The sequence below is a fragment of the Glycine max genome, chromosome 16, assembly GCF_000004515.6.
Source record: "Glycine max cultivar Williams 82 chromosome 16, Glycine_max_v4.0, whole genome shotgun sequence".
Taxonomy (NCBI): Eukaryota; Viridiplantae; Streptophyta; class Magnoliopsida; order Fabales; family Fabaceae; genus Glycine; species Glycine max.
Genome location: NC_038252.2, coordinates 35,894,626 through 35,921,082, shown reverse-complemented (window position 1 = coordinate 35,921,082; position 26,457 = coordinate 35,894,626). Strand labels below are relative to the sequence as shown.

Here is a 26,457-nt window from a genome sequence, read left to right as displayed (position 1 = left end):
AATAATAATAATTTTTTAACTCATGGTTTTTTTGGTATTTTAACTCATAAGTTAAAATCGTTTCTCAGAATTCAGACAATAAAAACAGGTTAAGACATCAATGTTCATAAGATTCTCTTAGGAAAAAATCTTTTTTTTCCTAAAAAAACAAAAAAAATCTCTTCACCAAAACAAATATTCTAAATCGAACACGCAACCTCCCTGAGTCGCTGCAAAAGAAGGCACTCTTATCCGTTTTATAACGGTGAAAGCAAAACCTGTTGCCAAAGAATTAAAAACAAGTAAGCTCGCTCATTGTTCTACCGATTGAAAGCACGTCGAATAAGCGCTTTTAGGATTTAAAGGGGAAAACTTGAAGTGCCTCTGGATAAGTGGTGGAGTTTGTTTGTTTGATTGATTTTGCAAATCAGTTGAATGGTAGGATCCCCAATCACCCAACAAGGTATTTGTATGTATAATCTGTTGGCTTACTTCATTCTATGTGTAACTTCCTCAATGATTTAGGAAAGTATATGTCTTCAATCAATCATTCTTAAAGGGTCAAACACAAAAGTTTGTCTTATTGGAAATGAAAAATGGAAATAAACTTGTTTAGTATTTAATTTCTAAAAGGGTCTTCTTCTTCCATTAGATCCTACTATTACAAGTTGTTATCTTTTATGTTAACAATATTTTTGTAAAACTGTGAGCAGTAAATTTATGATATGTTTGTTTGAATTTCTTAGATCAGGTGTGATTGAAGGAAAAAGGGGCATAGGGGAAGTTGAAGTGAAAAATGCTGAGTGATAGAGATGGGAAAGAGGACATGGACAGGCTTAGTGACTTGCCTGACCTTGTTTTGCTTCATATAATGAAATTTATGAGCATGAAACATGCTGTTCAGACTTGTGTCTTGTCTACAAGATGGAAGGAACTGTGGAAACGTCTCTCGAATTTGGCATTGCATTCCTCAGATTTTACCAACCTTGCACATTTCAGCAAATTTTTATCATGGGTTCTGTTGAATCGAGATAGCTCCATTTCCCTGCATAGTCTAGATTTGAGGCGTAAAGGCTGTATAGATCATGAACTCCTGGACATGATCATGGGATATGCTGTGTCACATGATGTCCAGCAGTTGGCAATTGAAGTTAATTTAAATGCTAAATTTGGTTTTAAGTTGCACCCTAGTATCTTTTCTTGTAAATCTTTGACATTTCTTAAGCTTTCCATCTGGGCTGTCCCTTGGATGACTGAACTTCCAAGTTCCCTGCAGTTGCCAGCATTGAAAAGCTTGCATCTTGAGCATGTCACTCTAACTGCAGGTGAAGGTGACTGTGCCGAGCCCTTTTCAACTTGTCACATGTTGAATACTTTGGTCATTGACCGGTGTAACTTGCATCATGGTGCAAAATTCCTCTGCATATGTAATTCCAACCTTTCTACTTTGACCATAGGTAGTACCATTCAAGAAACACCCTACAAATTTATACTTTCTACTCCAAATCTTAGATCTCTTTCCGTGATGCGTGATCCTATTCACCAACTCTCTGCTTGCAATCTTTCTTTACTTGAACAAGTAAATATTGACGTTGAAGCCTATTTTGATGCTCATTTTCAAAGGACACATTTAGCCCTTATAAGTTTGCTGCAAGTGCTCGCAGATTATGCAAAGATAATGATACTCTCTTCAAGTACCCTTAAGATTCTAAATGTAAGTAACTTTATTCTGTTTCTTCCTTTACTTTTTATATTGCTGATAATATGTCCTGTTTGGCAAATTTCTGTCCATTACTCAATCTTTCCTTTCAAAATATGTCTCTAATCCACTGTCATTGTGTAGGGTCTCTCAACTTCTGGTTCAATGATAACACAAATCCCTTGCTTTGTTCAATTAAAGTCATTGAAATTGAAAATGAAATCTTCTTCAAACATATCTGATGAGGGAGTTAGCAGGATAGTAGAGTACTTAATTATAAAATGTCCGGTGGCCAAAGTTGATATTATAAATTGCTGAGAGTGATAAGAACACTTAAATCCTCAGGTAGTATGTTTTACATATTGTTCTGATTTTGCTTCATTTTTCCTTCTCTTCCTGATAATACTAGCTTAGTCTCTTCTCAATACTCATAGTCACAGCAAGTGAAAGGTTGCTATATAATTTCCTTGTCGATCCTCTTGTAACCTTGTTTTTGCTATATTTGGCTTTGGCACATGACAATTTTTAAGTAACTATTACTGGGGACAGTCTTTTTGTTATACTTGTAATTTTGATCATCCTTGAATAACAGAACTGTTGAAGGGGGGAAAAGATCAAAAGACTACTAAAAGACCACTTGATAGACTGATGAATCTGAAGTTTCTTTTTTTGTTGGTGTAATATGTTGCATCATTGCCTAGTCTTAAGGAGAGCCTCTGTGGTAGTGGTGCTAGCCTTATGGAAATTATGTGTATCATGCTCCTACCGATGTAACTAAATTATTATATTAGACTATGGAGTTGTTGTATGAACTCATGTCAAAGTTACTATGATGAGTATGTTTATTATTTCTTATTGATTACTAGTAATTGAGTTACTAAATGCATGTGGTGAGTTTGTTTAATATGGATTTGTTTATTATGTCTTATTAATTGCTGAGAAATGCATGTGATGAGAGATGAATTTGTTTAATATTAGGATTAGGAAACGCTATATAGGATGAATGGGACATAGGACTGGAGATAATGGAATCTTAGATTATCAAAAGAAAAACTGCATGGCCACGAGTAGGAATAAGAAAAAATATTTTTAATGTAGAATTAAGCAGGGTTTCATGAGTATTATTTGAATCTTGAATAAACAAGTTTTATAAGGTAGGTTTTAGCTCTCTTAAATCAAGATATTCTTTCTTTGAAACATATGATCCATCTTTATTTTGATATTTTCCTTGAGACCAAAATTTTTGGTTTCAAGTCATACAAATTACTTGCCTTTTGTGAATCTTGGAACAAGTGTTCTATTCAAATTCTTTAGAATAACGTGAGGTGCATAGTGAAAAAGCGAAACCGTGCTTCCAACACAAAATGTCCCACAACACGTATGTTATTCAGTTCAGAGTTTTATTATGTGTATTGCAAAAATTTAAAACCCCTGCCAATTACAACAGATTTGTATCTTGGGTTCTATATAGTGGAGATGGTTCATTTTACTTACTTAATCTTCGTTGCCAGTGCTACTGCAATGAAATGAGTCCAAAGTGTGTCATGAAATATGTTGTGCTGCACAATTTCATAACAACAGTATTGGTACGGATGTCTATTTCAGATACAAATCCAATTCATTTGTCCCTCTGTTTTACTGTCCATCTTAGACATTTCTTAAGCTTAACATCAGTCCTTATGGCTGTTACCTTGAACTTCCGAAATCTCTGCAATTACCGGCAAGAAAGTCCTTCAGAAAGTAGAAGCTGACCAAAAGATTATTCCATAACCGACTCTTGTTGCTGAATCAAAGGGGATTAGCCGACAAATTACTTAATTTTCTATGAATTTTTCATTTATCACTTAACAAGTGAACTTTGCTTATTTCTTTTTTTAGGATCGGCGAATCAAATGATATTTCTGTTCCAAATTTTGTCTCTTCTCCCTCTGAATCACACTTTTCCTGTGCCTTTTACAAAGTTTATATTTGTTGAAAACTTTGTAAATTTCTGAATGTTCCTTGCATCATGATGCAAAATTCTCTGCATATATAAGTTTGAATCTGGAGTTTATCTGCTGCCAGTACAAAATTGTACTTTCTACTCCCAATGCTAGTTCTCTCACAATCATGGATCATTCCTGTTTCAGTTATCATGAACTATCCTCCACATGCAGCACTTATATATCTTATCCTGTCATCATAAGCCGGCTGCAAGTGTTGGCAAATGTAAAAGATATTGACACTCTCCTTCTGGTATCCTAAAATTAGTTTTAAGGTTTAAATATAATTTTTGTTTCTACACTTTAATGTTTTTTTATTTTTGTCCCTGAAAAAAATTATTTTAGTCCTTCTAAAATGTGTTCTTTTTTTCATCCTTGAAATATTTTAGATAATATTTTTTTTCTTTGTTTAAAATATTTTTTATTGTTCAAAGCGCTATTTAAAATATTTGAAAGATAAAAAACAAAATAAACATATTTTAGAAAAACTAAAACAAAAAAAATTACAAGGAAAAATAAAAAAAAAAGTTAAATTGGAGGGACAACAAATTTACTTAAGTCTAGTTTTAAATGGAAGTTAATTTAGTTTGTTTGTTTTTTTCACTTTTTATTAGGCTCATATGATGTACGCATTCTTATGTCAAAAGTTTGCCTATGTTCAATCTTGCATTATTTCTTCACTCTCTTCTCTTAGTTTACCTCCTACCACCCATTGATCAAGCCAGGGTAATGTTTCTTTTCCCCCTCCCACCTTCCTATGAATTGTATCTTAGAACCAATTAGTTTGATATTTCTGGCCCACTTCCACATTGGTTGATGAAATGCTTAAGTCGCTAGTATGTTAATTCTGTACGCCTGTACTTAAGTCCATGATGAAAAATCTGTGAAAGAATGCTGGCAGCAGCTTGTAGGCGCGCGTGTATATATATATATATATATATTAGCTGGCCATTGTGGTCATGGTTCCTGTTTCTCCGTTTTCTTCTCTAATTCTTTGTATCTCTCTTTTCCTTTCATCTACATTTCCTTTTCAGTTGTCTTTATTTTTGTGTTGTACAAGTCTCTCTATTCTCCTCTGTTGAGCCTTTGTTTTGTCCTCTCTGAACATATGCTGTGAGGCTTCTGATCTTATCCCTTAAGTCTGTGGATTATGTACATTTGGTGAACTTTATTTCTTACTACATGTTTGTAGTTTGTATTTTATGATTTTTTTATTACATTCTGTAGTTTTTCTAGTATACTTTTTGTGTGTATAATTCTTTTTTATTTTAGCTAGCCATCATGTTTCTACTTTAGACCACAATGTTATCTGCCATATTTTCATGGCAGACTTTTGACTTGTCACCATAAGCAACTAGAATGGGTGCTTGAAAATAGTAATTTCATATATATTATGCACTAATATTTACATCCAAGTGTCATACAATAATAAATAATTTTTAGTTGCAAGATATGGTTTTGTCAACATTACTGACTTGGACTTAATTGCATTAAGCGAGTATAGTATCTCTGCATTGCTGGCAAATGTTCGGTGTTTCTGATTTCTCAGATTTCAATATCCATTTCAATGCTTGGCACCTATATGATAGCTTTTGTTTTCAATTCATTCTCCACTTTGCCAATTTGATTTATATGCTGTTATGCCATCCAGAAAATTCACATGTATTTTTGGATTTGTTATGTATAATCTGTGCAAGGTAATAATCCCGGTGACTTTTACTTTTATGTATTTAGAGGATACGATAATGCTTAAGAGTTTTATTTAGATGAAAAGCCAATGATTATCAATCTAAAATATTTGAAGGCTAGTAAGATAGTAGTTTACAAGATTACAGTTAACTGATTAAGTGAACATATGTCTTAAACTTCCTGTGTTTTGGTTCAGTCTTGCTTGCTGTATTGTAGCTTTAGATATTGAAATCACTAAATGTAATCACTCTTAATTAGATGTTGCAAATTATGTTGAAGCTTGAGCACGTTTTGGCATAAGTTTGCTAGGGACTTCCTTTATAACATACCACTTTCCTGATTCTAGTTTTAACTTGCACACTTGGTTTAGTTCTATTGCTAAGTTGAGTTGAAGCATAAGAAGATTTACTGAGGGCATGCCATTTTTTTTAAATTGACCCACATAATATGTACACCCTTTTATAAATTGGTTTTGACTAATTTAACTCTTGCTTATTTAGGTTCTTGTCCATACATTGTTGATCCAGGTACTCAAAGGATTTGTGTTGCCGAGCTTAGTGAGTCAGACAGTTGGTTTCCTGGAGGACATTGCCTGAGGATATTGTCTAGGTTCTTTATGTGATAGACAAGATTATATTGTAGCTTTAGACTTAAAAGCTTTAGACAAGATTATATTGTCTAGGATATCATCAATAACCAGATTATATTGAGAATTATTGTCTACTATAGGTTTTCTTTTTAAAAAAAGTTATTTCCATTTATTCATGGCTAATTTGAGACCCAAAAACAGTCCATCGAAGTTCAGCTCTGACAATTGAACATTAACCCAAGTTTGTGAAGAATCTGCTCACAAAACCTCTAGAATCATCATTTCAGATTAGAGTCATTATACCACCACATTAAGTTTAAGAGAAATACTAACCATATATTTTTTAGCACGTTCTTTTAGATCTTCTTTCTATTATTAGATGAGATTTAATAAAAATCATAAATTTTTGTGGTATCACTCATTAATTAATAAATCTTATTCACAATTTTATAATTTTAAATAAAATTTAACTAATTAACTAATACCCAATAATGTGTCAATTGTTAACAATCTTCTAATTAAATTTAATTTGTGGGAATGAATCTTGCATTCTCCTATTTTTATCTGATGGTATTCCAACAAATGAATACTTGGGGATATTATTTTTAATCATTTAGAAAGATACTTGGGAATATATAAAAATTAAGTTGAAGTATTAAGAAAAATAATTACAAACCTATCCAACAATATAATATATCTTTTATAATTTTAAAATATATTTTTGTTACATGACAAACTTAGTGTAGGTGTCCAAAACAGGGTGAAAGAATTATTTAAATTAGAATGATGTACTATCTATTATTTAAATTAGAATGAATTTTATATATAATTTGTTTAATTATATAAAGTAATTAAGAAAAAAAAAACATTTGGTGGGGAGACTTTGGAGTAGATTTTCCCAAAACGGGGACGAGAAAGAATTTATTGCCTTCATCTTTGCTTCCTCAATGTTAACCCCCGAATATATCCTTTGTCAGGACTATAATGGAGAGGGCAAAACTCATTTTTACCTTATTCCATTGCTATGCTTACAAAACATATATTGCTTTACAATTTAAAATTTGTGAGATGTGTTTCTCATTAGAGTTTAGTTTTAAGCTTCTTTCAACGTAAAGATTTTTTAATATTATCAATTAATCATAAATTATTTTATTATGACTTTAAAATTAATAAAAATTATCATACATATAAAAAAAAACCTGTAACACATTTAGTGCATTCTTATTAAATTATTCTTTTTAACCTTTCTCATCATGAACGGGTAGAATCTAAAATCTAGTGCGTACATGAATTAAAACAAGGCCACGAAACCAGAGTCTTCCTCCCAAAATCCATGTTCTGCTTCTGGTTTTTTCATATTTCCTTTTCACTTGTTTTTGCATGTTGTCCATTAAAACCATGTTGATGAATTCTCAAGTCATTTCTCATCCTATCTAGCAAAAAACACCAAATAACCATTCCTATATATTTTCCTTTCTCTTCTTTCCACTCACTATATGTAAATACTCTATAATTCCTTTAACACAAAACACAATGGACATCAACACAACCTTTGCCACACACTCTCCAAGAATACAAATAATAAGAATCACCTCACAACACAAATTAACACTTCCCACTTTGTAATTCTCAATCTTCCTTGTAAAATCATCTTAGGTCGATCTTCTATACCATCCACGCTCAATTAGACCATGCGAAATATTATCACACTTTATCGTAGATTCTTTATACCTACCCTTCTAATTTTTGTCACTCTCCTCGCCTTCTCCCTCATTATGTTGTTCATTTACAAACATTATAAGCTCCGAAAACACATGATGTACATGTCTCAAATCAACGCTGGATTCCACGAATTCAACACTATGAGAGATCCTTACAAGTCATACCACATATAAAGTTGTGCTCCGCACATTGCATGCATGGTTTATGATATTGTTAATTCTACCATTCTCATTATCAAAACCAATGTTATTCGTAGCCATGTCGATTTGTTGGAAAATCTGGTTATTGGTGATGCTGTTGTAGTGTTGTGTTGTTTATTAGGTTGGAATATGTATTGAAATCGGGGAAGGGAAACTTGTTCAGACTTAAGAACTTTTTATTAGAATTTTATGTGTTTCTTTTACGGTGAAAATGCGTTTTAAGTGGTGATGGTATATGTAGAATTGATAAATAAACTCTAAGACGAAATGTGGTTGGTAACCCTCTATATTATAGGAGAGTTAAGTGTAAGAGGTGTCAAGCGTATTTCTTGCAAACTTTAAGGAATGTTAGAATGTTTTATCCTTTTTATTATGTATTTATATTATTACTGAACTTTTATTGTAATAAAACCAAGAAATATAAGAACCTTTTTTGGGATGATAACATTAGCTTGGGTTGCTACTGATTAATTAGTTTGAGTTTGAACACTTCAAATTCTGGTTTGAAGATCTAATCTATACTTCTAATATTTTTAACAAAAGTTTGGTATCAAAGAAGGTGCAGATTCTTATTTTCTAGTAGCTAGTGTAAAATCAATTATGTGCAAAGTTAAGTACTTAAATATCTTTATGATAAAAGTACCCAAAATAAATCAATTATGTGCAAAGGACATGATAACACAAAATTAAGTGTCACACAACTAACACATCTGCACATGCAATTTAATTACTCCATAGTCATGGTTGTGGTTCTATAGAACAAAGCAACAGGCTTTTGCTATTCGTGATAGACGTGACATAACTCTTCAAAGAGGTGCCTATTTGATCAAATATAAATAATGGATTCACATGCATTTGGAATTATATCGGTTGAAGAGGAAAGGATGTAGTGATGAGCTAAGATGAAGGATATCTCAGAGTCCAGTAACATAGAAGATCGTTTTATTATGTATATGGTCTCCAACATATTAGTTCACCGTCGTTTACCTCATCGCAGGTGAAATTAATCCCTTGGCAGAAACATAATGAGAAGTCAAAGAGCTTATCAATCATAGAATGAAGAAATAATCCCACTATTGTTTGCTGAAAATAATTAATTAAATTGGAGAGGAAGAGTTATACGGAAGGAAAAAGGTGTACATTTTTCAGAAAATAATTAAATTGGAGGAGTAAAAGACTGGAAGAATGTGTTTTACAAGGTAATTTAATTGGAAAAAAATTGAGAAAAGCGAGTGCATTAAAAGTAGACATAGCAATTGTCTTCTTTTTTTGTTGTCCTAAAATTATAAGAGTTCAATCCAACCCATGGAATCAAACATTTTTTGTTACTCTAATTAAATTTGATTATATTATTTGATCACCAAAATTTTATACCATTTTTTAAACAAAATAATAATGTAATAATATTAACAAAATATACTAACTAATCAAATTTTTATTTTGTTATCAAAATAATTAATTAATTATCAAGTAATCCATGCATGGTTTTATTAAGTAATATTTCTTCTCTCTTTTTTATCCTTTAACTTAAAAAATCATTTATATTTATCAATGACGCCTCCATTTATGTCGAATGTGGGAGCCACGTGTTCGGGGATTCCGAGGTTTTATCGGAGAGAAGAAGGGAGAAGGGTTTTCCATTGTGCAGTTTGAGTTTGGTGACTCTTTGATTTTGTTCTTGGAGCTGATTAAGTTGTGCACTGTGTTGTAAAAGTGTAGTAGGAAATTTGAGGATTTATGAATGACATTACTCATTCGTTAATCATTATTTTGTTTATGTAAAAATATAATGATTGTTTTATTTGCGTAATTTCTCAGTTGGCTGAATAATACTTAAGGGCAGGAATTAATTGTTTAGAAGGTTCCTTCTCCTTCTGCAATGTATTTGTCGACATCCCCCAAAAAAAATATATAAAGAAAATACTTTTGCTTTATTATCTAATTTTTGTTTTTAATGAAAAAAGTTGTAACTAATAACAGAGAGCACCTTTTATTTAATATTTAAGTGTCAAACAATTAAAGGATTTTTCAGATAATATAATCTCTCAACTTAGACATCTCCAATAAGAATTCTTTAATAATTCAAACAATAGACTCTCCAATGATCTAATGTTTGAATTTGCTTTGAGAATTCTAGCATTAGATCCTTACAAATTAGAGTACCTCTAATTTTACAGCACCTTAAATATTATTGTAAAGATTTTTATACTCTTAGTCCGTTTAACAACACCTTAAAAATGACTTTTGAACTTGAAAAAATAAATAATATAATTTTTAAAATAATTATCATAAATTTAACCATTTTTAATGATATAATTAATTGCCATCTAAAAAATTCTTTTAAAACATTCCAATTAAATTAAAAGCTCTTAGCTCTTAATTTGTGAGAACTGAGTTAAACAAACTGCAAATCTTATTTTTTTGTATAACTAAAATTTACAATTGATAAATAAATTTAGAATTTACAACAAATAAATATTTCTAAATATAAAAATTACAATATTATACATAATTATTTTTATATATAAATAATATTTTAGATTTATGATAAATAATTTATGTTACGATATATTGTTATTTTAATTATTGACATTTTTGTTTTGAAAAATATTTAAAGTAAAGTTATAATTAAAGGTGTAATAAATAATAGATTGAGAGAGATAAACTGTTAAGTTAAATAGTTGATACTAAACTAACTAAGTTAAGATTCAAACATTAAAAGCACAAGGTTAAGTTAGATATGTATTTAAATGTTTAAGACATATATATATATATATATATATATATATATATATATATATATAAATGCAATTATGGCATTAATATTCAGCTGCAACTACATTTTATTATTTAAATTTAGTTAATATCAAATTTTGAAAGCATAGAAACATATTAGAAAAACATGCACCGGGATATTAATATCCAGTGTGGATATTCAAAACGGAATCAAATTATTTGTAAATCATGAAATTTACCCAAAAAAAATAAAAAAAACCACTTAAATAAAAAAATCAAATATTTTTTATGACTTGATAAGAGATGAAGTCAAACATTAGCCCCAGCCCCTTGTTAGTATACCTAGTAGGCATAAACGATGGATAGCAAATGACAATAAGTTTTCGTTCCTTTATATAATGCGAATAGCGTGGAAAGTATGTCCCAAAGATTCATCCTTCATCTATTTTCTGTACTCTCTGTCCTTCTTCACTACCAATGCCATCTTTCTCATCCTTAAGAACATTCAGGGTTTCTGTTTTTTCGCATTTTCTTCTTTCTTATCCCCCAATTGCAACTGCAACCCTCCATTATCAATCCCATTCTCAACCTCACTATCACCATCATCACCATCATGCTGTTGCCTCATTCGATCGCATGCTCCTTATGCGCCCTCCCCCTCCCACCTTCCATTTTAACTACATTCTGAGTTCCCTTGTCAATAACAAGCATTACCCCACTGTCATCTCCCTTTTTAAAAAATTCGAATCAAATGGGGCTACACCTGACCTTTGTACTCTGAACATCCTCATGAACTGTTTCTGCCATCTGACTCACATCACTTTTGCTTTTTCTGTATTGGCCAACATTCTCAAGAGGGGTTATCATCCAAATGCAATTACCCTCAACACACTCATCAAAGGCCTCTGTTTTCGTGGGGAGATTAAAAAAGCACTGTATTTTCACGATCAGGTGGTAGCTCAAGGGTTCCAGTTGAACCAAGTCAGTTATCGGACGTTGATCAATGGTTTGTGCAAAACAGGAGAGACAAAGGCTGTCGCAAGATTACTGAGGAAGCTGGAAGGACACTCGGTTAAACCTGATGTGGTAATGTACAATACAATAATTCATAGCTTATGCAAAAATAAACTCCTAGGAGATGCCTGTGATTTGTACTCTGAAATGATTGTTAAGGGAATTTCCCCGAATGTTGTCACCTACAATGCTCTCGTCTATGGCTTTTGCATCATGGGTCATTTGAAAGAAGCATTTTCTTTGTTAAATGAAATGAAATTGAAAAACATCAACCCGGATGTTTGTACCTTTAACACATTGATCGATGCATTAGGCAAGGAAGGTAAGATGAAAGCAGCTAAAATTGTGTTAGCTGTGATGATGAAAGCATGTATTAAGCCTGATGTTGTTACTTATAATTCTCTAATAGATGGATACTTCTTCCTTAATAAAGTGAAAAATGCAAAATATGTATTCTACTCTATGGCCCAAAGCGGAGTGACTCCTAATGTTCGGACCTATACGACCATGATTGATGGGTTATGTAAGGAAAAAATGGTGGATGAAGCTATGAGTCTCTTTGAAGAAATGAAATACAAAAATATGATTCCTGATATTGTAACTTATACTTCTCTTATTGATGGTCTGTGCAAAAATCATCATCTGGAGAGGGCAATTGCATTATGCAAGAAAATGAAAGAGCAGGGAATTCAGCCAGATGTATACTCATACACAATACTTCTTGATGCACTGTGCAAGGGTGGAAGACTTGAGAATGCAAAGGAGTTTTTCCAGCGTCTTTTGGTTAAAGGCTATCATCTGAATGTTCAGACATATAATGTTATGATCAATGGGCTTTGTAAAGCTGACCTGTTTGGTGAAGCGATGGATTTGAAGTCAAAGATGGAAGGCAAAGGTTGCATGCCCGATGCTATAACTTTTAAAACAATTATTTGTGCCCTATTTGAAAAAGATGAAAATGATAAGGCAGAGAAAATCCTCCGAGAAATGATTGCTAGAGGCCTACAGGAAGTGTAAAACTAGGTGCGATGGTTTCCAATTATTATCGAATAAATAGTTCATTCATAACAACAAATATTCAACCGTTCATTTTTTCTGATTATATAAACTTTTTATACCCATTCCCATTTGCTTATAGATACAATCCTGTACATAGGACTCAACTTCACTAGTCTACTTGTGATATTTTTATTTGCATTTTCCCTTTCAAGTTTGATTTGCATGTGAGCTTTGGGTGAATTTACCGTCAGTTTGCTTTCTTCTCTTATTTTACTAGGATATTTTTTTATCATTCTGCATGTGCTCAACAAATTTTTTTAAAGCTTTGCCAGTGCCCACTTCATTTGTTTTTGTCAGACTCTAACATTGATAGGATGAAAACTGTGCATTGTATTGCTTTGGCAATATCTTATAGAACTACAAGCTGAGTACCTTTAACATATTGATTGATGCATTAGGCAAGGAAGGTAAGATTGAAAGAAGCTAAAATTGTGTTAGCTGTGATGACAAAAGCATGTATTAAGCCTGACGTTGTTACTTATGGCACTCTAATGGATGGATACTTCTTGGTTAATGAATTAAAACATGCAAAGTATGTATTCTATTCTATGGCTCAAATGGGGGTGACACCTAATGTTCAGTGTTATACCATCATGATTGATGGGTTATGTAAGAAAAAAACGGTAGATGAAGCTATGAGTCTCTTTGAAGAAATGAAACACAAAAATATGTTTCCTAATATTGTGACTTATACTTCTCTTATTGATGCATTATGCAAAAATCATCATCTAGAGAGGGCAATTGCATTGTTAAAGGAAATGAAAGAGCATGGAATTCAGCCAGATGTATACTCATACACAATACTTCTTGATGGGCTGTGCAAGAGTGGAAGACTTGAGGGTGCAAAAGAGATTTTTCAGCGTCTTTTGGTTAAAGGCTATCATTTGAATGTCCAGGTATATACTGCTATGATCAATGAACTTTGTAAAGCGGGCTTGTTTGATGAAGCGCTGGATTTGCAGTAAAAAATGGAAGACAAAGGTTGCATGCCTGATGCTGTAACTTTTGACATAATTATTTGGGCCTTATTTGAAAAAGATGAAAATGATAAGGCAGAGAAAATTCTCTGAGAAATGATTGCTAGAGGCTTAATGAAAGAGTAAAACTAGGTGCGATTGTTTTCAATTACTATTGAATAACTGGTTCATTCATGGCAACAAATATTCAATCATTTATTTTCTTGATTTATATAAATTTTTTATACCCATTCCCATTTGCTTATAGATACAATCCAGTTCAAATGACTCAATTTCACTAGTCTACTTATGGTATTTATATTTGTGTTTTTTCTTCCAATTTTTATTTGCATGTGGGCTTTACAGACAGTTTGGTTTCTTCTCTTATTTTACCAGGATATGTTTTTTATCATTCTGTATTTGTTCAACACATGGTTCAATTTTTTTTTAAAGCTTTGCCAGTGCCCACTTCGTCTTTTTTTTTCAGACTCTTTCGTTGATAGGATGATGTACACTGTATTGCTTTGGCAATATCTTATGACTTATAGAACTACATGAGACTTCTAACCAGGGTACTTTAGTTTGTCCATGTTAGGTGTAACAGTCTGAGTTCTAGGTTTATTAATTTGTTTCTGTTTATTTTAGGGGATGTTGAAATTCTAATGTGCCGCTAGGGCACGGCTATTTCTGTTTTAGATGCAGACTGTTTAACTAACAAAGATCACAAGTTGAGTGTTTGTATTTTGTACTTGTTAATAAATGCCATTGCCAGGGGCTTTGATTAGGTCACAAGTTGACTGTACAACCAATTTGTGCTTTAAGCTACCTAGTGTTGTGAGCTGAGGAAGGGGCTTTGATTAGGTCAGAATTTTATTGTCAGTTCCTGACAATACACTTTGCAAGGAATGTACTAATTTCATTGTCAATAGACCCACAGTCTCGGGCATGAGTCTGGCAAAATTGTAGATGATGTTGCACTGAATCAGTTGGGTTTGTAGCCTGAGATCTGTTGCCCAAAATGCCATTTCTATAAAGATGGCTCCAATAATCTCTGTCCCCTGATGGAATCTTCATTCTACTTCCCCTGCATAAACCACAGTTCTTGTGCCAATAAGGTAATTTTTTACCACACAAGGAACCTTACTATGCAATAAGGGAAACTTTCAAACCTTCAAGCAGTGGACCTTCCTCAACAATTTATCAGGGAAGATTCCTCAACAATTGGAGGAACTAACCTTTCTTTCATACTTTAGTGTTTCCTTTAACAACCTCTCAGGTCCAATACCACAAAATAAGTAGTTTGCTACATTTTAGGGTAATCAAGGGTTCTGTGGGAATCAATTATTAAACAAATGTGAGTACAATGGAAGGTCACCATTTGGTCCACCTTCTGCCTCTGATAATGATCAAGACTCCGGATTTTTGGGTGAATTTGACGGGAAAGTGGTTCTGATTGGGTTTGGGAGTGGACTTCTTGCGGGAGTGACATTGGGAAGCTCTTTCAGTCATTAGATATTGCATAACTTAAGGTTTGTTGAGTTCGAAACAGTAAATGCATAGTTGAGGAGCTCTCTTTCGCTTGTATTTGTGTTTTTCATTGTTGTCCTTTTCCTTTTTAGTTGTTATAATTGCATTGCATTTAGTGTTTTATGCAGTTTAGCTGTTCTTTTTTTTTTTTTTCCATTGACTGTATTGTACCAATATTGTATTACAAAGTTTACAAAGATAAAAACTACTTCAAGACTTGAGTAGAACCCATACCCGCTCATCAAAATTAGATTGCAAATTAAATTGTAGCTTATTAGAATTTTGCATGCAGTTGTTGAAATACAATTACAAATGACAGGAAACACAACTTACAGTAATGTTCTGCAATTGAATGGATAAGGTTGAAACACAACTCACAGTAATGTTCTTCAATTATGAGGATAAGGTTGAAACTCACTTGTTCATCCATAACTATCCTATTAATCATTGCAAATTAGCTCAAGATGCTTAGCCCTAAATAAAATATAAATTCATGACATAATAACACGAACAGCCAATGTTTGAATTTGCTTTGAGAATTCTAGCATTAGGTCCTTACAAATTAGAGTAATTCTAATTTTACAGCACCTTAAATATTATTGTAAAGATTTTTATACTATTACTCCGTTTGACAACACCTTAAAATTTTTTTTAACACATTCCAATTAAATTAAAAGTTCTTAGCTCTTTATTTGTAAGAACTGAATTAAACAAACTGCAAATCTTATTTTTTTGTATAACTAAAATTTACAATTGATAACTAAATTTAGAAGTTAAAACAAATAAATATTTCTAAATATAAAAATTATAATATTATAAATAATTATATTTATATATAAATTATATTTTAGATTTATGATAAATAATTTATATTATGATATATTATTATTTTAATTATTGACATTTTTGTTTTGAAAAATATTTAAAGTAAAGCTATAACTAAAAGATGTTATAAATAATAGATTCAGAGATAAATAATAGATTGAGAGAGAGATAAAATATTAAGTTAAATAATTGACATTATACTGAATTAAGATTCAAATATTAAGAGCACAAGATTAAATTAAACATGTATTTAAATGTTTAAGACAGATTATATATATATATATATATATATATATATATATATATAAGTGAGAAACATTACAAACAATAAGAATATTTAATAATTTAATGTTATCTAATTTAGATTAATATTTATTTTGAATTATCCTTTCAATTTTTTATTTTATTTTTTTATTTGGATTAATAGATTCTCTCCAGTTTATTAAATAAATTTATTTTCTATAATAATGTTTTTTCCTCTAAAAATTACTTTTCATATTTTTAAAAAATTAAAATAATATTTAAATCTTGACATAATTAGATTCATCAGATTTTTTCATTTTCTTTAATATTTTTTCTTAAGATAAGTTTTTGTATTCCACGTGGTCCAATTGTCCATTTATATATATATGCAATTATGGCATTAATATTCCGTACAACTACATTTTATTATTTAAATTCAGTTAATATCAAAATTTGAAAGCATAAAAACATATTAGAAAAACATACACCCGGAAATTCACATGCTGCGAATAGCATATTAGTGTGGAAAGTAGTAGGTCAGGACTCAGGAACGACGCCGCCGTCCCAAAGATTCATCCTTCATCTATTAAGAACATTCAGCCTCTCTCTTTCCTTTTAGACTACCAATGCCATCTTTCTCATTCTTGAGAACATTCAGGGTCTCTCTTTTTCCGCCTTATCCCCCAATTGCAATTCCAACTGCAACCCTCCATTCTCAACCTCACTCTCACCATCATCACCATCATGCTGTTGCCTCATTCAATCTCATGCTTCTTATGCGCCCTCCCCCACCCACCTTCCATTTTAACAACATTCTGAGTTCCCTTGTCAATAACAAGCATTATCCCACTGTCATCTCCCTTTTTAAACAATTCGAACCAAATGGGATTACACCTGACCTTTGTACTCTGAGTATCCTCATCAATTGTTTCTGCCATCAGGCTCACATCACTCTTGCTTTTTCTGTATTCGCCAACATCCTCAAGAGGGGTTTTCATCCAAATGCAATTACCCTCAACACACTCATCAAAGGCCTCTGTTTTCGTGGGGAGATTAAAAAAGCACTTTACTTTCACGATCAGTTGGTGGCTCAAGGGTTCCAGTTGGACCAAGTCAGTTATGGGACGTTGATCAATGGTTTGTGCAAAACAGGAGAGACAAAGGCTGTCGCAAGATTACTGAGGAAGCTGGAAGGACACTCGGTTAAACCTGATGTGGTAATGTACAATACTATAATTAATAGCTTATGCAAAAATAAACTCCTAGGAGATGCCTGTGATGTGTACTCTGAAATGATTGTTAAGGGAATTTCCCCGGATGTTGTCACCTACACTACTCTGATCCATGGCTTTTGCATCATGGGTCATTTGAAAGAAGCATTTTCCTTGTTGAATGAAATGAAATTGAAAAACATCAACCCCAATGTTTGTACCTTTAACATATTGATTGATGCATTAAGCAAGGAAGGTAAGATGAAAGAAGCTAAAATTTTGTTAGCTGTAATGATGAAAGCATGTATTAAGCCTGATGTTTTTACTTATAATTCTCTAATAGATGGATACTTCTTGGTTGATGAAGTAAAACACGCAAAGTATGTATTCTATTCTATGGCTCAAAGGGGAGTGACCCCTGATGTTCAGTGTTATACTAACATGATTAATGGGTTATGTAAGACAAAAATGGTGGATGAAGCTATGAGTCTCTTTGAAGAAATGAAGCACAAAAATATGATTCCTGATATTGTGACTTACAATTCTCTTATTGATGGTCTGTGCAAAAATCATCATCTGGAGAGGGCAATTGCATTATGCAAGAGAATGAAAGAGCAGGGAATTCAGCCAGATGTATACTCATACACAATACTTCTTGATGGGCTGTGCAAGAGTGGAAGACTTGAGGATGCAAAAGAGATTTTTCAGCGTCTTTTGGCTAAAGGCTATCATTTGAATGTCCACGCGTATACTGTTCTGATCAACAGACTTTGTAAAGCGGGCTTTTTTGATGAAGCGCTGGATTTGAAGTCAAAAATGGAAGACAAAGGTTGCATGCCTGATGCTGTAACTTTTGACATAATTATTCGGGCCTTATTTGAAAAAGATGAAAATGATAAGGCAGAGAAAATTCTCCGAGAAATGATTGCTAGAGGCTTATTGAAAGAGTAAAACTAGGGGCGATTGTTTTCAATTACTATTGAATAACTGGTTCATTCATGGCAACAAATATTCAATCGTTTATTTTCTTGATTTATATAAATTTTTTATACCCATTCCCATTTGCTTATAGATACAATCCTGTTCAAATGACTCAATTTCACTAGTCTTCTTATGGTATTTATATTTGCGTTTTTCCTTCCAATTTTTATTTGCATGTGGGCTTTGGGTGAATTGACAGACAGTTTGGTTTCTTCTCCTATTTTACCAGGATATGCTTTTTATCATTCTGTATTTGTTCAACACATGGTTCAAATTTTATTTTAGTGCCCACTTCGTTTTTTTTAGACTCTATCATTGATAGGATGATGTACATTGTATTGCTTTGGCAATATCTTATAGAACTACATGAGATGTCACGATCCATTCTTGGACCATGATCGACGCACAGACTATGATTTCGTTAGTCTGGCTAGCCTATCCAGATGATTAGTATATATATATATATTCCATCCATGTAATATGAAGGTCTCAGGTCACAACACAAATCCTTAATATATTATCCAAGATATCCATTAATAACAATGTTGATTATAAATACTAATCATTAAAGTATCTCAAAACATCATAAGTAATTCGTCAGCATACCTGTAAGAGAGAATCATTTAAATTTCAAAAATAAAGGAATTCTCTCTAAATCTATTACTATCTTGGTCCCTATACCTGAAGGAGAGTACAACATAGCATGAGTCTTTACATCCAAAAAAATTTAAAAAGCTTTTAGAAATCAGTATACTCAAAATATATAATTTCGGATCGACTCATAAATTGGTATTCAAGAATAATAACTTTATAATCAAACTTTCATTCCACTATGTGCACATAGATCACATTATCTCTTCACTGTGGTGAACGGTAATTATATAACTACAGCATTAAGCTCGTAGGCTGCATTATCTCTTCGTTGCAGCGAACGGAACATATAATTATACTATGAGTAATTGATTCATAAGCTACATTATCTTTTCGTTATAGCAAACAGTAAATAATTATATTATGAGAATTTGACTCATAGGCTACATTATCTCTTCGTTGTAGCAAACGGTAAATATAATTATACTATGAGAAATCGACTCATATGCTACATTATTTATTCGTTGTAGCAAATGACAAATATAATTATACTATGAGAATTTGACTCATAGGCTACACTATCTCTTCGTTGTAGCAAACGAAAATTATAATTATACTATGAGAATTTGACTCATAGGTTACATTATCTCTTCGTTGTAGCAAACGACAATCAATCATGAACTCACAATAAATACCATAAACAAATAATCCAATATTCATTCTTATATATATTTTTAAAATCTCAAAATAAATTTCCAAGATCATAAAGAATATATATATTTTGAAGTTTACTTGTTTCTCCTAGAAGAACTTTAAAAATGTCGCTGAGTAGATTAGCTACTCACAACAATTAACGAAGTCAATGCCCCATATTTTCCACAGGATCTAAGCATTTAAAATAAGAGAACAAGAGATGAGACAAAATCCTCAATTTTAGCAAACTTAGGATTTTCAGGGAACCACAATAATCCTTAATACTTAGTTTCTAACCCTTTTCACATAAATCATAACTAATCAGTGCTATAAAATACTCATATAATACAATGGGTTATAAATTTTTTACCTTAAAGAGATCAAATTGAAAAATTTATGGAGATGAGTAGTGTTTCCCTTTTTCTCTAATCACCTGCTTGTGCTTGAAAATGACACAAGGATGTAATAAGCTTGATAATTTTATAACAATGGAAAGAGATAAGTGAAAGATTGAGAGATGAAATTTTGGGGAAGAAGAGATAGGGTTTGAGAGAGGGGGTGGGTTATTGAAAAAAAAAAGGGAGTTTGGGAAAGGGTCTCGGGTGTATAGAATGTTAGAGGGGAGAGGGGGGGGGGGGTGGACTTTATTTATTATATTTTTTTTTCTTCCCTTTTAGTGAAATGGTGCGTTTCATGAGACTTCTAACCAGGGTACTTTAGTTTGTCCATGTTAGGTGTAACAGTCTGGGTTCTAGGTTTATTAATTTGTTTCTGTTTATTTCAGGGGATGGTGGGATTCTAATGTGCCGCTAGGGCAAGGCAATTTTTGTTTTAGATGCAGACTGTTTAACGAACAAAGATCACAAGTTGTGTTTGTATTTTGTACTTGTTAATAAATGTCATTGCCAAGAGCTTAACATTGAGAATTTGATTATTAAATTTGCATATATTCAATAACCATAACCAGTTGTTGTTTACAATCAAAATCATTGTATTGAGTGTCAGTAAATTTTTTACTTTGCAAGGAATTTTTCAATTCAATTATCATGTAGTGCATCCAACCAATTTGTGCTTTAACCTACCTAGTGTTGTGAGCTAAGGAAGGGGCTTTGATTAGGTCAGAATTTTATCATCAATTCCTGACAATACACTTTGCAAGGAATGTACTAATTTCATTGTCAATAGACCCACAGTCTGGGGCATGAGTCTGGCAAAATTGTAGATGATGTTGCACTGAATCATTTGGGTTTGTAGCCTGAGATCTGTTGCCCAAAATGTCATTTCTATAAAGATGGCTGCAATAATCTCAGTCCCCTGATAGAAACATATCTGAAAAACATACACCCGGAAATTAATATGCAGTGTGGATATTCAAAATGGAATCAAATTATTTGTAAATCATGAAATTCACCCAAAAAATCAAAAGAGTGTGTGCGTGTGATATTAACTTTTTTCATGATAATTAATAATATGTATTAAATAATTTATTATTTTTTTGTTTATAATCAACATAATTTTTAGTTTTATATGTCAATAAAAGATATACTAATATTATTAAAAGTAATATTAATTATGAAGTGATATAAAAATTACTTTTATGTTAAAAGAGAGTTGTTAATATAATTTTATATTAATGCTAAATAAAAGTAAAAATAATAATTTTTAACTAAAATATATTAAAATATAAATTTAAGAAAAATAAATTTTATTTTAAAATAAAATAACATGTTAATTATGTAAGTTTGATTCATAAATTTTAAATTTTAAGGATAAGTTAAAAAATAAAAAAGCACCAAACGATTTAAAATCAAACTATAAAAATTTGATTTGATTGAATTTAAATTAAATCAAATTAATCACATATTTATTTTAGATGAAACCAAACCGTAGCCCCAGCCCCTTGTTAGTACTTAGTAGGCCTAAACGATGGGATAACAAATGACGATACGTTTTCATTCCTTTATATAATGCGAATAGCTAGTATTTGTCATGAATCCCTCCATTAAATAATCACTTAATATAATTAAGATGCATACTTTAGTTTCCTATGTTAAAGAATAAATACTAATATTATTAAAAAAAATATTAAATATTAAGAGATGAATAAATTATTATTATGTTATAAAAAGAATTGATAATATTATTTATATTAATATTAAATAAAAATAAAAAAATAATTTTAACTAAGATATGATAAAATAAAATTTAAGAAAAATAAAATTTATTTTTAAAATAATATAACATGCTAATCAGGTAAGTTTAGGAGATAAATTTTAAATTTTAATAATAAATTAAAAAACAAAATACCACCAAATCGTTCAAAAACAAATTATAAAAAATAAATTTAATTTGATTTAATTTAAATTTGATGTTATATTTAAATTAAATCAGATAGAAGCACATGTTTATTTTATCATGCATTTGAATGATCTTTTCATCCCAAAATGAAACTAAATCCCTGATGGTTCGTACAGATAGTAAATGGTTCCTTTATCTAATGCGAATTACATCGGCGCCGCCGACCCAGAGATTCATCCTTGATCTATTTTCTATACTCTCTTTCCTTTTCCATTAGCAATGCCATCTTTCTCATTCTTAAGAACACTCAGGCTCTCTCTTTTTCCGCCTTATCCCCCAATTGCAATTCCAACTGCAACCCTCCATTCTCAACCTCACTCTCACCATCATCACCATCATGCTGTTGCCTCATTCAATCTCATGCTTCTTATGCGCCCTCCCCCACCCACCTTCCATTTTAACTACATTCTGAGTTCCCTTGTCAAGAACAAGCGTTATCCCACTGTCATCTCCCTTTTTAAACAATTCGAGCCAAATGGGATTACACCTGACCTTTGTACTCTGACTATCCTCATCAATTGTTTCTGCCATCAGGCTCACATCACTCTTGCTTTTTCTGTATTCGCCAACATCCTCAAGAGGGGTTTTCATCCAAATGCAATTACCCTCAACACACTCATCAAAGGCCTCTGTTTTCGTGGGGGAGATTAAAAAAACACTTTACTTTCACGATCAGGTGGTGGCTCAGGGTTCCAGTTGGACCAAGTCAGTTATGGGACGTGATCATGGTTGTGCATAAGCAGGAGAAGACAAGGCTGTCGCAGATACTGGAAGGACACTCGGTTAAACCTGATGTGGTAATGTACAATACTATAATTAATAGCTTATGCAAAAATAAACTCCTGGGAGATGCCTGTGATGTGTACTCTGAAATGATTGTTAAGGGAATTTCCCCGGATGTTGTCACCTACACTACTCTGATCCATGGCTTTTGCATCATGGGTAATTTGAAAGAAGCATTTTCTTTGTTAAATGAAATGAAATTGAAAAACATCAACCCCAATCTTTGTACCTTTAACATATTGATTGATGCATTAGGCAAGGAAGGTAAGATGAAAGAAGCATTTTCCTTGTTGAATGAAATGAAATTGAAAAACATCAACCCGGATGTTTATACCTTTAACATATTGATTGATGCATTAGGCAAGGAAGGTAAGATGAAAGAAGCATCTTCCTTGATGAATGAAATGATATTGAAAAACATCAACCCGGATGTTTGTACCTTTAACATATTGATTGATGCATTAGGCAAGAAAGGAAGGGTGAAAGAAGCTAAAATTGTGTTAGCTGTGATGATGAAAGCATGTGTTGAGCCTGATGTTGTTACTTATAATTCTCTAATAGATGGATACTTCTTGGTTAATGAAGTAAAACACGCAAAATATGTATTCTATTCTATGGCTCAAAGGGGAGTGACTCCTAATGTTCAGTGTTATAATAACATGATTAATGGGTTATGTAAGAAAAAAATGGTGGATGAAGCTATGAGTCTCTTTGAAGAAATGAAGCACAAAAATATGATTCCTGATATTGTGACTTATACTTCTCTTATTGATGGTCTGTGCAAAAATCATCATCTGGAGAGGGCAATTGCATTATTAAAGGAAATGAAAGAGCATGGAATTCAGCCAGATGTATACTCATACACAATACTTCTTGATGGGCTGTGCAAGGGTGGAAGACTTGAGAATGCAAAGGAGTTTTTCCAGCATCTTTTGGTTAAAGGCTGTCATCTGAATGTTTGGACATATAATGTTATGATCAATGGGCTTTGTAAAGCAGGCCTGTTTGGTGAAGCGATGGATTTGAAGTCAAAAATGGAAGGCAAAGGTTGCATGCCCAATGCTATAACTTTTAGAACAATTATTTGTGCCCTATCTGAAAAAGATGAAAATGATAAGGGAGAGAAAATTCTCCGAGAAATGATTGCTAGAGGCTTATTGAAAGAGTAAAACTAGGTGCGATTGTTTTCAATTACTATTGAATAACTGGTTCATTCATGGCAACAAATATTCAATCGTTTATTTTCTTGATTTATATAAATTTTTTATGCCCATTCCCATTTGCTTATAGATACAATCCTGTTCAAATGACTCAATATCACTGGTCTACTTATGGTATTTATATTTGCATTTTTCCTTCCAATTTTTATTTGCATGTGGGCTTTGGGTGAATGGACAGACAGTTTGGTTTCTTCTCTTATTTTACCAGGATATGTTTTTTATCATTATGTATTTGTTCAACACATGGTTCAAATTTTTTTTTAAAGCTTTGCCAGTGCCCACTTCGTTTTTTTTCAGACTCTATCATTGATAGGATGATGTACACTGTATTGCTTTGGCAATATCTTATAGAACTACATGAGACTTCTAACCAGGGTACTTTAGTTTGTCCATGTTAGGTGTAATCGTCTGGGTTCTAGGTTTATTAATTTGTTTCTGTTTATTTCAGGGGTTGGTGGGATTCTAATGTGCCGCTAGGGTTTGGGAGTGGACTTCTTGCGGGAGTGGCATGGGGAAGCTCTTTCAGTCATTAGATATTGCATAACTTAATAGGGTTTGTGGAGTTCGAAACAGTAAATGCATTGTTGAGGAGCTCTCTTTTGCTTGTATTTGTGTTTTTCATTGTTGTCCTTTTCCTTTTTAGTTGTTATAATTGCATTGCATTTAGTGTTTTATGCAGTTTAGCTGTTGTTTTTTTTTTTTCTTTTTTCCGTTGACTGTATTGTACCAATATTGTATTACAAAGATAAAAACTACTTCAAGACTTGAGTAGAACCCATACCCCCTCATCAAAATTAGATTGCAAATTAAATTGTAGCTTATTAGAATTTTGCATGAAGTTGTTGAAATACAATTACAAATGACAGAAAACACAACTCACAGTAATGTTCTGCAATTGAATGGATAAGGTTGAAACACAACTCACAGTAATGTTCTTCAATTATGAGGATAAGGTTGAAACTTACTTGTTCATCCATAACGATCCTATTAATCATTGTAAATTAGCTCAAGATGCTTAGCCCTAAATAAAATATAAATTCAGAACATAATAACAAGAACAGCTACATTAAAATGATTATGCAAGGGATCCATTGACAGCATCATAGAGAAGTAGTTTGCTTTATGCTCTAAGTCAGAAGAGATTTAACTAAGTGTTACTTCAGCCACAAATATCTCTGTCATGTCATGCCATTGATCTGGGTTAAAAAAATCAGTTTGACAAATTTTTGGGTCTTGAAAGTTAAGCATGTGAGAATAAATCCAACAGTGCACAGTGGAATGAACTGAGAAGAAAAACATGAAAGTAAAAACAAAGATATGAATGTACAAAGTTTAAGGTGACATGGATATACACTTTTACCTGATGTTATTGTGTTAATCATCCTTTGTAGTGCAGCAAATTGGCATTGAGGTTGTATGCTAATCAAAGACAAAATTAGATTAAATTATGAGTATCTAACTTACCTGCAGTAGATCTCCAATGTTTAAAACCAGTGCTCCAGGAATAGGGGGCATATCAATCCAATAATTCTGGACCAAAACTTTGAGTCCACCAACATGATCTTGAAACAAAATTGTGATGAAATCAGGATCTGTGTGGCTTCTGGTTCCCATTTTCAGTTCAGGCTCACGACATGATGGATAGCAGTGACAGAAAATTAAGTGACCCTTTGCACAATCCATGTCTTTAAGATGATCAGGCAGGAGTCCAAGTGCCTCTGATAATAACTCAAACAAAAGGTTCCCCAATACTTGACCGTGCCTTGAGAATTCCATTATTACATCCCTGAAAATCTGATGAACACATAATTATTATACAATATGAGTGAACAATTATTCATTCTACCAAATGTTATATATGCCCAAACCATTGTAGTTCACAAACTCTCAGCAATACGATATTCCTCCAGGTAATAGATGCATACTCAAGTAAAAAATTGTATTCGTTGCTGCATAGTGCTTACTATCTGTTATGGAAAATTATTAATATCAACATCTTCAAGTGAGCGCAGATCACAAAAGCATGAGCAAACTTTCAACAAATATAGTCCTAGTCAATCTCTTTTTGAAGGATTATTATGAAGAAGTCCCCTAATCCCTTTACTTTCTCTAATGCTACCCTGCCTCAAAAGTTCACACATTTATCACTTTCAACTAATTTGAAGCTATAATGTTAACATACTTTTGCACATGTCAGCCATGTAGATAAGTAGCACCCCAACATAATGCGAAAAATTCATAGCCTGTTTCTCAAAATTTCACAAAAATACTTTGATGACATTTTGACTAATTACATAAAATTCCTTTTTCTTTGTCATTACAATTAAATATTTTTAAAATAATAAGTTCAAATTATCAATATCTAAATGATAAAAAATTAAGATAATATTTAAATAATAG

The 26,457-nt window shown here is 32.1% G+C and overlaps 3 protein-coding genes and 1 long non-coding RNA gene across 12 annotated transcripts; all 4 read left to right on the top strand.

Annotated features, from left to right (window-relative positions):
- The first annotated feature begins 81 nt into the window (after window positions 1-81).
- On the top strand, window positions 82-6,108 carry LOC102661832 (F-box protein At1g60400). 7 transcript variants are annotated; one of them, XM_041010603.1, is made up of 4 exons: window positions 110-417; window positions 726-1,693; window positions 1,823-2,023; window positions 5,877-6,108. In XM_041010603.1, the coding sequence occupies exons 2-3, from the start codon at window positions 776-778 to the stop codon at window positions 1,994-1,996; spliced, it is 1,092 nt and encodes a 363-aa protein (XP_040866537.1). In that variant the 5' UTR covers window positions 110-417; window positions 726-775; the 3' UTR covers window positions 1,997-2,023; window positions 5,877-6,108. The 7 variants fall into 7 exon arrangements, with proteins under 7 accessions (XP_025981867.1, XP_040866537.1, XP_040866536.1 ...); XM_041010602.1 differs by lacking the exon at window positions 5,877-6,108 and adding an exon at window positions 2,271-2,526; XM_006599547.3 differs by having other exon boundaries at window positions 111-442.
- A 1,271-nt stretch (window positions 6,109-7,379) lies between these two features.
- LOC100527567 (uncharacterized) lies at window positions 7,380-8,195 on the top strand. The gene has a single exon (NR_157283.1). It is a non-coding gene; the product is annotated as an uncharacterized lncRNA (long non-coding RNA).
- A 2,477-nt stretch (window positions 8,196-10,672) lies between these two features.
- LOC102668900 (putative pentatricopeptide repeat-containing protein At1g12700, mitochondrial) lies at window positions 10,673-24,851 on the top strand. Of its 3 annotated transcripts, none has more exons than XM_014769019.3 (3): window positions 10,673-11,682; window positions 22,852-23,884; window positions 24,506-24,851. In XM_014769019.3, the coding sequence occupies exons 1-3, from the start codon at window positions 11,074-11,076 to the stop codon at window positions 24,532-24,534; spliced, it is 1,671 nt and encodes a 556-aa protein (XP_014624505.1). In that variant the 5' UTR covers window positions 10,673-11,073; the 3' UTR covers window positions 24,535-24,851. The 3 variants fall into 3 exon arrangements, with proteins under 3 accessions (XP_014624505.1, XP_014624504.1, XP_014624506.1); XM_014769018.3 differs by having other exon boundaries at window positions 22,852-24,012; XM_014769020.3 differs by lacking the exons at window positions 22,852-23,884; window positions 24,506-24,851 and adding an exon at window positions 13,402-13,533 and having other exon boundaries at window positions 10,673-12,633.
- Window positions 16,659-18,467, top strand: LOC106796564 (pentatricopeptide repeat-containing protein At1g62910). Its single transcript, XM_014769021.3, has one exon. It carries the CDS (start codon window positions 16,847-16,849, stop codon window positions 18,380-18,382), a length of 1,536 nt encoding a protein of 511 aa, XP_014624507.1. The 5' UTR covers window positions 16,659-16,846; the 3' UTR covers window positions 18,383-18,467.
- Window positions 24,852-26,457: the final 1,606 nt, after the last annotated feature.

Excerpts from the sequence above, each read along its gene's own strand:
- LOC102668900 (XM_014769018.3), top strand. The coding sequence starts at position 11,074 with ATGCCATCTTTCTCATCCTTAAGAACATTCAGGGTTTCTGTTTTTTCG. Across the intron at positions 11,683-22,851 it reads ACTCGGTTAAACCTGATGTG|GTAATGTACAATACTATAAT; the intron begins GTAATGTACAAT and ends AAACCTGATGTG.
- LOC106796564 (XM_014769021.3), top strand. The coding sequence starts at position 16,847 with ATGCCATCTTTCTCATTCTTGAGAACATTCAGGGTCTCTCTTTTTCCG.
- LOC102661832 (XM_041010603.1), top strand. The coding sequence starts at position 776 with ATGCTGAGTGATAGAGATGGGAAAGAGGACATGGACAGGCTTAGTGAC. Across the intron at positions 1,694-1,822 it reads GTACCCTTAAGATTCTAAAT|GGTCTCTCAACTTCTGGTTC; the intron begins GTAAGTAACTTT and ends GTCATTGTGTAG.